The 12300-nt window shown below is 39.5% G+C and overlaps 1 protein-coding gene across 2 annotated transcripts in view; it reads left to right on the forward strand.

Moving 5' to 3' along the window:
- Positions 1 to 12300, forward strand: part of LOC126095045 (cyclin-dependent kinase 7) — a 68173-nt gene that overhangs the window by 49753 nt on the left and 6120 nt on the right. For both annotated transcript variants that reach the window (XM_049909719.1, XM_049909720.1), the window contains exon 7: positions 6889 to 7061. In XM_049909719.1, the coding sequence (XP_049765676.1) occupies positions 6889 to 7061 (173 nt within the window). The remainder of the gene's footprint in view (positions 1 to 6888; positions 7062 to 12300) is intronic.

Below are 12300 nucleotides of genomic sequence, written 5' to 3' on the forward strand. Positions count from 1 at the left end.
AAACTGGTAGAAGCTGACCTCGGGGAAGATCAGTTTGGATTCCGTAGAAATGTTGGAACACGTGAGGCAATACTGACCTTATGACTTATCTTAGAAGAAAGATTAAGAAAAGGCAAACCTACGTTTCTAGCATTTGTAGACTTAGAGAAAGCTTTTGACAATGTTAACTGGAATACTCTCTTTCAAATTCTAAAGGTGGCAGGGGTAAAATACAGGGAGCGAAAGGCTATTTACAGTTTGTACAGAAAGCAGATGGCAGTTATAAGAGTCGAGGGGCATGAAAGGGAAGCAGTGGTTGGGAAAGGAGTAAGACAGGGTTGTAGCCTGTCCCCGATGTTATTCAATCTGTATATTGAGCAAGCAGTAAAGGAAACAAAAGAAAAATTCGGAGTAGGTATTAAAATTCATGGAGAAGAAGTAAAAACTTTGAGGTTCGCCAATGACATTGTAATTCTGTCAGAGACAGCAAAGGACTTGGAAGAGCAGTTGAACGGAATGGACAGTGTCTTGAAAGGAGGATATAAGATGAACATCAACAAAAGCAAAACGAGGATAATGGAATGTAGTCAAATTAAGTCGGGTGATGCTGAGGGAATTAGATTAGGAAATGAGACACTTAAAGTAGTAAAGGAGTTTTGCTATTTAGGGAGTAAAATAACTGATGATGGTCGAAGTAGAGAGGATATAAAATGTAGACTGGCAATGGCAAGGAAAGCGTTTCTCAAGAAGAGGAATTTGTTAACATCGAGTATAGATTTAAGTGTCAGAAAGTCGTTTCTGAAAGTATTTGTATGGAGTGTAGCCATGTATGGAAGTGAAACATGGACGATAACTAGTTTGGACAAGAAGAGAATAGAAGCTTTCGAAATGTGGTGCTACAGAAGAATGCTGAAGATAAGGTGGGTAGATCACGTAACTAATGAGGAGGTATTGAATAGGATTGGGGAGAAGAGAAGTTTGTGGCACAACTTGACTAGAAGAAGGGATCGGTTGGTAGGACATGTTTTGAGGCATCAAGGGATCACAAATTTAGCATTGGAGGGCGGTGTGGAGGGTAAAAATCGTAGAGGGAGACCAAGAGATGAATACACTAAGCAGATTCAGAAGGATGTAGGTTGCAGTAGATACTGGGAGATGAAGAAGCTTGCACAGGATAGAGTAGCGTGGAGAGCTGCATCAAACCAGCCTCAGGACTGAAGACCACAACAACAACAATGAAGTTGCAAAGCAACAAAGTCATATGGTAAGCAGTCTGCTGCCATTTCAGCACAACTGAAGTGGTTTGGAGTTATGTTAAGACTTACATTAGAAATAATAGCAAGTCTTTTACCATAACAGAAGTGGAAAGGCTGTTATGTAAAGATCTTGATGCTGTAGATACCACCTCATGGAGTAAGCAAGGTAGAGCACATTGTTAAGCTTATTAGAGAAGCACAGACTGTAGATAGTATTGTAAGTGAGAATGAATGAATAATGATTTCTCTTGATGATGATGATGATGATGATGATGATGATGATGAAGATAGTGACAGTGACAATGGTAGTTTTAGTGCCAAATCGGATGATCGTGATGATAGGGAATTGGTTGGAATTGCACGATTGTTATCATAAATTGGTGGGTGTACAGTTACAGATTTTGCTTATTTATTTTGTAAACTATTTCTTGGATTTCACATTTTTTTGTGTATTGTCCGAAGCATGTTTACAGAATTAATTCTTTCACTCTGCAACAGACTAAGCTCCTATTTCTTTATTTTGTTCCATGTTTGTCGATATAGTGTGTTCTTTGTTATGCTTAGGTTTACAATAATATATTTTATATGCAGCTATTGCAGTAACATTTTGGAATGGTTTTTCATAGACACTGTCATTAACTTTGGTTGTTATTTATTTCATGTTTTCATATATAATCAAATGCTTTTTGCCTGTAATTGTTTTCTCCGTTGTCAAAAACACATTTTTTGTTATACTTTCATATATATTATTTTGTGCCGACATATTTACTCAGTGAGTATAGCCTGCATTTTCCAAACAAACTTGGAAGCAATCAGCTGTGGGCTTGTGCGGTGGCAGCCATTGGAACCCCACAATTTCAGTATATTAAACACGTGAATGTGACTCATATATTTCAGCAGCCTGGGTATAGATGCGAGACATGATTTAGAATTAGTTTTGTATTTATGATGGTGGATTGGGGAAAGGTCTGCCCAAATAAAAATGTGGTTGATTGTGTTTTTTGATTTGCAAGGCATAGTGCATTGCTAGTTCATACCCAATGGCCATATGATTGGGGGAGTGTGTGTGTGGGGGGGGGGGGGGGGGGAAGGTAGCAAACAGTATATATATAGTACATATATGACGAGCTATCAATAGAAAGAGACTTGAAGAGCGGAAAAAATGATTTTCTTTGTTGCATCAGGACACCACATTAGTTCACAAATCACTTCTGACAACCTTTGCCTGGCAAAACATTACACAGCCGTTGGATCCCATCAATAAAACATTTTCTTCCTCCCCAGCTTAAAACAATTATGAAAAGGCCTTACCTTTCAAAGTAGAGATAACATCTAAGAAGTATTAGTACAAGAATTTTATGCCGGACTGAATTATGGAGGTTGGGAAGCTATCCATTAATGGAAAAAAAGTTTGAGAAAGGTGCATTATAGGAGAAAAGTCTTTTGAAAGAGAAAGTGTGAAAATGTAAGAAACTTGTAAAACATTTACAGTGCATGTAGATATTCCTCCCTCCCTCAGAATATCCTCATGCAGTAATGAAAGATAAATATTTGAGCACACCAATATATATTATGCAGTTTGTACAGACATGAAGTCGTTCTGAGTCTTCTGGCAGCAGTTTATGGTGGATCGTTGGAGCAACAAAGGGTGCCAACAGTTCGGGGAAAAAATGTAGGTCATTCCATTTTTCAAGAAAGGTCTCTGGACAAATGCACATAATTATAGGCATATTACTAGCAACCTGTTGTAAAATTATGAAAGATGTTTTATGCACCTTTTTGGTGTACAAAAATGTGTCCTGCAAAAACCTATATGGACTCTGTGAACAGATATCTTGTAAAATTCAGCTTGCTCTGTTCATCTTAGAGTCTGTTCATCTTAGACATCCACAGCACTATAGAAAGTGGAGCCAAGGTTGATGCTGTGTTCCTTGACTTGGGGAAGGTGCTCATTACAGTTTCGCAGAGCTGTTTAAGGAATAAAATTGGAACTCACATAGTGGCAGACTAGGTTTATGACTTGCTTAATGACTTCTGTGCAGATAGAACCCTAAACTTTGTTCTTAATGGACAAAATATATTGATGTAAAGGTAATTTTTGAGGTGCTCCAAGGAAATATTATAGGGCTGCTGGTTTTAGTAAGCTAGTAAATAACATCTAATGCTCTGAGAGAGTTTCTGTGGGTGATGCTGTTGCCTATAGAAAGGTTGCAGTGCCAAAACAATTATTGAAAAATGCAGGAAAACCGATGAAATGGTACAGGGACTGGCAGTTGGCCCTAAATGTGAATAAATGTAATATATTGTGCAAAAAAATGAAAGAACTCCATTACTGTTAGTTTACACTACTGGCAATCACTGGAAATGGTAACAACTACAGAATGCGTAGTGGTAACTGTCCAGCATGTTCTGAAGTGGGATGACCACATAAAAGTAGTTACAGGAAAAGCTTTGAAACATGGAAAGAATATTAAGGAGTCTTCTCATGATTCTAAGCTTGTAATTCACCTGTAAAAGGAGTGGCTTACAAATACTTCTCTACCCAATTCTTGAGTATTGTTCATCAGTCTAGACCTATCATCAGATAGAATTAGCAGAAGAGACAGAGAGGAGCTTGTGACAAGTGCCACATATAGTTGTTCGATTATTTAGTAACGCTGTGGGAGCATTACGTAGATGCTCAATAAACTCCAGTAGCAGACACTATGAGAGAGGCTCCATGCATCACAGAGCTTTATTGGTGAAATTCTTAGTGTAAACTCCGTGAAGTTTCTGCCAGCATATTACTTCCTCTCACATATGAGTTAGAAAATGACCATGATGAGAAAATGAGATAAATTGAAGCATATGTGGAGGATTACGTATTGGTCATTTTTCCCATGCAAGTGTCAAGAATGGAACAGGGAAGGAAGGAAATAATAACATTACAGGAAGTATCTTCTGTCATACTGTTACATGACCATACCATATTGTGGCTTAGGGAGTATGGATTTAAGTGCAGGAGGACAAGAAAGGGAGACAATAGTTGAGAAATAAGTTAGACGTGTGTAGAGTAGCCTCCATATTATTCAGTTTGGAAATAGACTAAGCAGCAAAGGAAATTAAGAAGAAATTTGGTGAATGAATTAAAGTCCAGGGAAAAAAATAAAAAAAAATAAAATTTGTCAACAGCATTGTAATTCTTTCAGAGAGGGAAAAGGATTTGGGACATCACTTTAAGGGGATAGACAGTGTCTTGAAAAGAAGTTAAAAGGTGAACATCAGAAAAAAGAAAAATAAGGGTAATGCAGTGTAGTCAAATTGGGGCAGCTGATGCTGACAGAATTATATTAGGAAATGAGATGGTAAAAGCAATAGGCAAATTTTACAGAGGGTGGGAGCTTAGCTTTATGTGAAGGTATAGACAGGATGAGAATAGAAGCTTTTGAAATACAGTGCTACAGCAGAATGTTGAAGATTGGGTGAGAAGATGAAAGAACTAATGAAGAGTACTGAATTGAAATGCAAAGAATAGTGTTAGAAGGGATGGGTTGAGAGAACATATACGGAGACATCAAAGAATAGTTAATTTGATGTGGGTTTTCCAGTTCAGATTGTGATCTGGCTGTTTTGCCCAGAATTGGACACTATTTACGTATGTTTATTTGAATGGACTGTAGTAATAGATAATATAATTCTGTGAGATGAATTGTATATGCTGAATTTTGTGGTAATTAATGACAATGTTGAAGTTTTGAAACATATAATTAGCTGTTGTTTTAATAAGAGGACAGGAAGTGTTTTTTATTTCTATACTTGGTTCATCCACAAAATGCCAAGTTGTCATCTTTTGACAATGCAAGATTGTTAATGAATGTTAAAGACAACAAAGCACTTGATATAAGCCTGTGATTCCTTCACATTGCTATGTGATTGACGTAAAACTGATGCACCTTTCTACCGTACAGATGAGATTCATCTACATTTACAAAGTAATGGCTTGTAGAACAAATTGTGTCATGGTAGATTCCTTGGGATTTGATGGAACTTGTGAAACAGTTGTTGTTCAGACATAGACTTGACATGGTATGTATCAGATGACACAAATAGAGTGACAGTTCCCTTGAAGAAGAGTCCAGAATCCAAGTCATGCCACGTAGCAGTAATCATAGGCGTTTAAGTACTATAAGCAACCAAATCCTCACATTGTGCAGAGGCATGAATTACCAAGAATGAGAGCTATGGAAATCCAAGTAACATTCAAAGATTGGTACCAAGAATTACCTGCACCTATATACCACACTCCGTCAGGTGGCTTGCAGAGTATGCAAGTGTCTGATAGCACTAACTGATCCTCCCCCTCCCGTTCCACATGCAAATTGCACTTGGGAAGAATGATTGTTGGTAAGCCTCTGTATTCACTCTAATTTCTCGACTTTTCTCTTCATGGTCATTTTACGAGATGTATGTGGGAAGAAGTAATCCATTGTCCGACTCTTCCTGGAAAGTGCTGTCTTAAAATTTCAATAGTAAACCTCTCTGTGAGGCACTATGTGTCTGTTGTAGCGTCTGCCTGTGGAGTTTGTTGAGCATCTCTGTAGCACTCTTGCGCCTACCAAATGATCCCACGCTGAAATGCGCCACACTTTAATGGATCTTCTCTATCTCTTGTATCAGTTTACCTGGTAAGGGTCCGAAATTGGTGACCAATACTCAAGAATTTGTCAAACAATTGCCTCATAGGCCACCTTCGTGGCTGAATTCCTATGAATCCGTCTACCATATGCTTTACCTACTATTTTTTTATGTGGTCATTCCAATTAAGTTTGCTCTGGATAATTGCTCCTGCATATTTTATTTACAGTAGATATAGTTCCCAGCAGTTTGTCATGAACAATGTAGTTGTAAAGTAGTGGTTTTCTTTACATGTGAAGGCACAATATGTTACGTTTATGTATGTTCAGGATCAACTGCCAGTACGGTCACTGAGTGATTGAGTAGGTGATTTCAAACCACTTATTGATGTAACATAAGACCAAAATCTCTTAGGATTTTAGGGGGTTCAGCTGACAGAATTTTACTTTCAAACTCATTGAAAACTTGGCTGATTGCTCTCCTTACGCTAATTTTTTCTTTGTTCAGCAGTTGTGTCAGATAGATTTTGACACAATATCATGTTGGAACAGGCTGCAGTGAAAGTTATAAAATTTCATTGTAGTGTTGTTATATTGCCTACGGTATACTATGAGTGAACAGCCAATTTTCATTGTTAGTATATGTTTTTGAGTGAACTGCCAATTTTCATTGTTAATATATGTTTTTGGAATAATAGCTGTATGTCAGTTTGAGGTAGGTATATTGGTATTTCTGCAGAAGTTGCAAAAGATTTGGAGGGCAGTATCAGTGCACGCTAGATATCTTTGACTGAACATACTCTTCTATTTGCTGTACTAGGCATAGGGCTTTTGTGGCATCAGTGTGATTTCTGCAGTGCTGCAATTTAAAGTTGATGTTTTTAATTATTATTGTGCTTTAATATGATAGGACAATAGCAATACCACTCAGCTGTGATATCTGTATATCAGCTCTTCTGTCAATAGTGTGTGATGAATCCGTAGAAAAGTGTTTTAAACTGTAAAAGTTAACTGTGCTGTCAATAAATTTGTGTTTACAGGGTGTAACTGCCTTGCCAGACTACATACAGTTCAAGACATTTCCTGGAACACCTTTGAGAGACATCTTTACAGCAGCAGGTGACGACTTGTTAGACCTGCTGCAGAGCTTACTCAGCCTTGATCCATGTAAACGCTGTACGTCATCAGAAGCCTTGCAGATGCCATATTTCCGGTAAGTGGATGCATCTTTAATTATCCAAATTGATGAAAATTGCTTGGTTAACTACATCTGTTAAAAGGGCCACACAATAACATTTGAAAATGGTGAATTGTCCGGGATAATAAAGTATAATTTCAACAAGTAGTCTCTGGTTTCGGCTGTCAGCAGCCATCTTCATATCTACAAGATGGATAATAGTGAAAATAAGTTTAAAATTCAAAAGTGAAACTAAGTGGACCAAAATGTCAAAATTAAAACATGTAAAATACAGTAATGTCATACCATAAGAGGAAGCAGAAGTTCCTATCCATAGGACTTGTGCTGTGAGAGTTCTGTACATAATAAATTTTTGTTGCTTAATGGCTTGGCAAAAGCTTTTCTATTGGAAGTTACTCTGACCACTTGCGTTTCCATAACCTACCCCAGTTATCAAATTGGGGAAAGGGAACCCACAGTTTAACGTGGAATTATAAACCATGTGTTGTTCCTGATGATTCCTCACATCATTCAGAGATGAAGGCTAGATTAAAACTAAAAGTGAAAAATCCATGATCCGACCAAGATTCAATCTCATGACCTCTTGGTTTCCAGGCGTGTGCTTTACCACCAGATCACCGTGTGTGACATGTACACTATGTGATCGAAAGTATCTGGACACCTGGCTGAAAATGACTTACAAGTTCGTGGCACCCTAGATAAGTAATGCTGGAATTCAGTATGGTGTTGGCCCACCCCTAGCCTTGATGACTGCTTCCACACTCGCGGCATATGTTCAATCAGGTGCTGGAAGGTTTCTTGTGGAATTGCAGTCCATTCTTCACGGAGTGCTGCATTGAGGACAGGTATCGATGTTGGTCTGTGAGCCCTTGCACGAAGTCGGCATTCCAAAACATCCCAAAGGTGTTCTATAGGAGTCAGTTCAGGACTCTGTGCAGGCCAATCCATGTTATTGTCATGTTATCACTCTGCCACAGGCCGAGTATTGTGAAAAGGTGCTTGATTGTGTTGAAAGATGCACCCACCATCTCTGAATTGCTCTTTAACAATGGGGAGTAAGAAGGTGCTTAAAACATCAATGAGGGCCTGTGGTGTGATAGTGCCACACAAAGCAACAAGGGGTGCAAGCCCCCTCCATGAAAAACGTGACCACACCATAACAACTGGGGTAGGTTAGGGAAACGCAAGTGGTCGGAGTAACTTCCAGTAGAAAAGCTTGTGCCAAGCCAATTGATTAAATGTATGATGAGATAAAAGAAATAATTCAGGTAGTGAAGGGAGATGAAAATTTAATAGTCATGGGTGACTGGAATTCGACAGTAGGAAAAGGAAGAGAAGGAAACATGGTAGGTGCATATGGATTGGGGCTAAGAAATGAAAGAGGAAGCCGCCTGGTAGAATTTTGCACAAATTTTGCACAGAGCATAACTTGGTTCAAGAATCATGAAAGAAGGTTGTATACATGGAAGAACCCTGGAGATACTAAAAGGTTTCAGATAGATTATATAATGGTAAGACAGAGATTTAGGAACCAGATTTTAAATTGTAAGACATTTCCAGGGGCAGATGTGGACTCTGACCACAATCTATTGGTTATGACCTGTAGATTAAAACTGAAGAAACTGCAAAAAGGTGGGAATTTAAGGAGATGGGACCTGGATAAACTGAAAGAACCAGAGGTTGTACAGAGTTTCAGGGAGAGCATAAGGGAACAATTGACAGGAATGGGGGAAAGAAATACAGTAGAAGAAGAATAGGTAGCTTTGAGGAATGAAATAGTGAAGGCAGCAGAGGACCAAGTAGGTAAAAAGACAAGGGCTAGTAGTAGGAATCCTTGGGTAACAGAACAGGTACTGAATTTAATTGATGAAAGGAGAAAATACAAAAATGCAGCAAGTGAAGCAGGCAAAAAGGAATACAAACGTCTCAAAAATGAGATCGACAGGAAGTGCAAAATGGCTAAGCAGAGATGACTAGAAGACAAATGTAAGGATGTAGAGGCGTATATCATGAGGGGTAAGATAGATACTGCCTACAGGAAAATTAAAGAGACCTTTGGAGAAAAGAGAACCGCTTGCATGAATATCAAGAGCTCAGATGGAAACCCAGTTCTAAGCAAAGAAGGGAAAGCAGAAAGGTGGAAGGAGAATATAGAGGGTCTATACAGGGGCGATGTTCTTGATGACAATATTATGGAAATGGAAGAGGAGGTAGATGAAGATGAAATGGGACATACGATACTGCGTGAAGAGTTTGACAGAGCACTGAAAGACCTAAGACGAAACAAGGCCCTGGGAGTAGACAACATTCCATTAGAACTACTGACAGTCTTGGGAGAGCCAGTCCTGGCTAAACTCTACCATCTGGTGAGCAAGATGTATGAGACAGGCGAAATTCCTAAGACTTCAAGAAGAATATAATAATTGCAATCCCAAGGAAAGCAGGTGTTGACAGATGTGAAAATTACTGAACTATCAGTTTAATAAGTCACAGCTGCAAAATACTAACAAGAATCCTTTACAGATGAATGGAAAAACTGGTAGAAGCCAACCTCGGGGAAGATCAGTTTGGATTCCGTAGAAATGTTGGAACACATGAGGCAATACTGACCGTATGACTTATCTTAGAAGAAAGATTAAGGAAAGGCAAACCTATGTTTCTAGCATTTGTAGACTTAGAGAAAGCTTTTGACAATGTTGACTGGAATACTCTCCTTCAAATTCTAAAGGTGGCAGGGGTAAAATACAGGGAGCGAAAGGCTATTTACAATTTGTACAGAAAGCAGATGGCAGTTATAAGAGTCGAGGGGTATGAAAGGGAAGCAGTGGTTGGGAAGGGAGTGAGACAGGGTTGTAGCCTCTCCCCGTTGCTATTCAATCTGTATATTGAGCAAGCAGTGAAGGAAATGAAAGAAAAGTTCGGAGTAGGTATTAAAGTCCATGGAGAAGAAATAAAAACTTTGAGGTTCGCCAATGACATTGTAATTCTGTCAGAGACAGCGAAGGACTTGGAAGAGCAGTTGAACGGAATGGACAGTGTCTTGATAGGAGGGTATAAGATGAACATCAACAAAAGCAAAGCGAGGATAATGGAATGTAGTCGAATTAAGTTGGGTGATGCTGCGGGAATTAGATTAGGAAATGAGACACTTAAAGTGGTAAAGGAGTTTTGCTATTTGGGAGCAAAATAACTGATGACGGTCGAAGTAGAGAGGATATAAAATGTAGACTGGCAATGGTATGGAAAGAGTTTCTGAAGAAGAGAAATTTGTTAACATCGAGTATAGATTTAAGTGTCAGGAATTCGTTTCTGAAAGTATTTGTATGGAGTGTAGCCATGTATGGAAGTGAAACATGGACGATAAATAGTTTGGATAAGAAGAGAATAGAAGCTTTCGAAATGTGGTGTTACAGAAGAATGCTGAAGATTAGATGGGTAGATCACATAACTAATGAGGAGGTATTGAATAGAATTGGGGAGAAGAGGAGTTTGTGGCACAACTTGACTAGAAGAAGGGATCGGTTGGTAGGACATGTTCTGAGGCATCGAGGGCTCACCAGTTTAGTATTGGAGGGCAGTGTGGAGGGTAAAAATTGTAGAGGGAGACCAAGAGATGAATACACTAAGCAGATTCAGAAGGATGTAGGCTGCAGTAGGTACTGGGAGATGAAGAGGCTTGCACAGGATGGAGTAGCATGGAGAGCTGCATCAAACGAGTCTCAGGACTGAAGACCACCACCACCACCACCACAACAACAACAACAACAACAACCATAACAACACCGCCTCCAAATTTTACTGTTGGCACTACACAAGCTGGCAGATGATATTCACGGGGCATTCATCATACCTACACCCTGCCATCGGATCACCTCATTGTGTACTGTGATTCATCACTCCACACAACGTTTATCCACTGTTCAATCGTCCAAGGTTTACGCTCCTTACACCAAGCGAAGCGCCGTTTGGCATTTACCGGTGTGATGTGTGGCTTATGAGCAGCCGCTCAACTATGAAATCCAAGTTTTCACACCTCCCGCCTAACTGTCATAGTACTTGCAGTGGACCCTGATGCAGTTTGCAATTCCTGTGTGATGGTCTGGATAGATGTCTGCCTATTACACATTACGAGCCTCTTCAATGTCAGCAGTCTCTGTCGGTCAACAGACGAGGTCGCCCTGTACGCTTTTGTGCTGTATGTGTGCCTTCACGTTTCCAATTTAGTATCATATCGGAAACAGTGGACCTAAGGATGTTTAGGAGTGTTGAAATCTCGCTTATAGACGTATGACACAAGTGACACCCAATCACCTGACCACGTTCGAAGTCCGTGAGTTCCGCGGAGCGCAACATTCTGTTCTCTCATGATGTCTAATGACTACTGAGGTCGCCGATTTGGAGTACCTGGCAGTAGGTGGCAGCACAATGCATCTAATATGAAAAACGTGTGTTTTGGGGGTGTCCGGATACTTTTGATCACATAGTGTATATTCATACTTCATATACAGGTTTTGATGAGTGAGGGTGCAAGTATAAAAATATGTGACATATATCCTTTGATTACATTGACTTTTGAAGCTTAAATTGTTTACACTGCCATGGGACTGTAGACTGTTGTATTTGACAAAAATTTCAATGGGACACCTCTATCCATTCCGTAGAAAAAGGGGCGTTAACAGTCATACAGATAACAAAGTGATTTTATAATACTTCTGTTTTTACAGATTCAAGTATGGAACCTTAAAAACTGCCATTGGTCTGGGTAAGTGTAAGGAGCATCATGCATATAAAGGCCATTCTCCTGGTTTAGCATGTAACTAACTATTCATTTCTGCTATTCCACATACATTCAAATGTTTAAGCCAATTTAAAAGTGCATATGTAAGTATTTTTAGTCAGGATTACCAGTAAAGTTGCATTACAAAGTCTGTAATTTGTTAACATTATGCTCACCACATTGAGGAGGCACTGAGTAACAGAAGACAGGCACATTTTAAAGGACATAGAAGTAGACCAAGATATGGGACAAAGCACTTCTTCACATTTAGAAAAACACAGAGTTGTCTGTGGGTACTGAGACCTGACTGAGGCCATGAGTGGTGAGGGATATGAAAACTGGATGAGATGGGGACAATACAGTATTGCTGCCTTTGGAAGTTTGCAGGAGATGGCAGGGGCAGGATGGTGAGCTGCTTGGTGCAGCACTGGGGGGGGGGGGGGGGGGCTGTTGTGTAAAACAGGAGGAGGGGGAGGG

The sequence above is a fragment of the Schistocerca cancellata genome, chromosome 8, assembly GCF_023864275.1.
Source record: "Schistocerca cancellata isolate TAMUIC-IGC-003103 chromosome 8, iqSchCanc2.1, whole genome shotgun sequence".
Taxonomy (NCBI): Eukaryota; Metazoa; Arthropoda; class Insecta; order Orthoptera; family Acrididae; genus Schistocerca; species Schistocerca cancellata.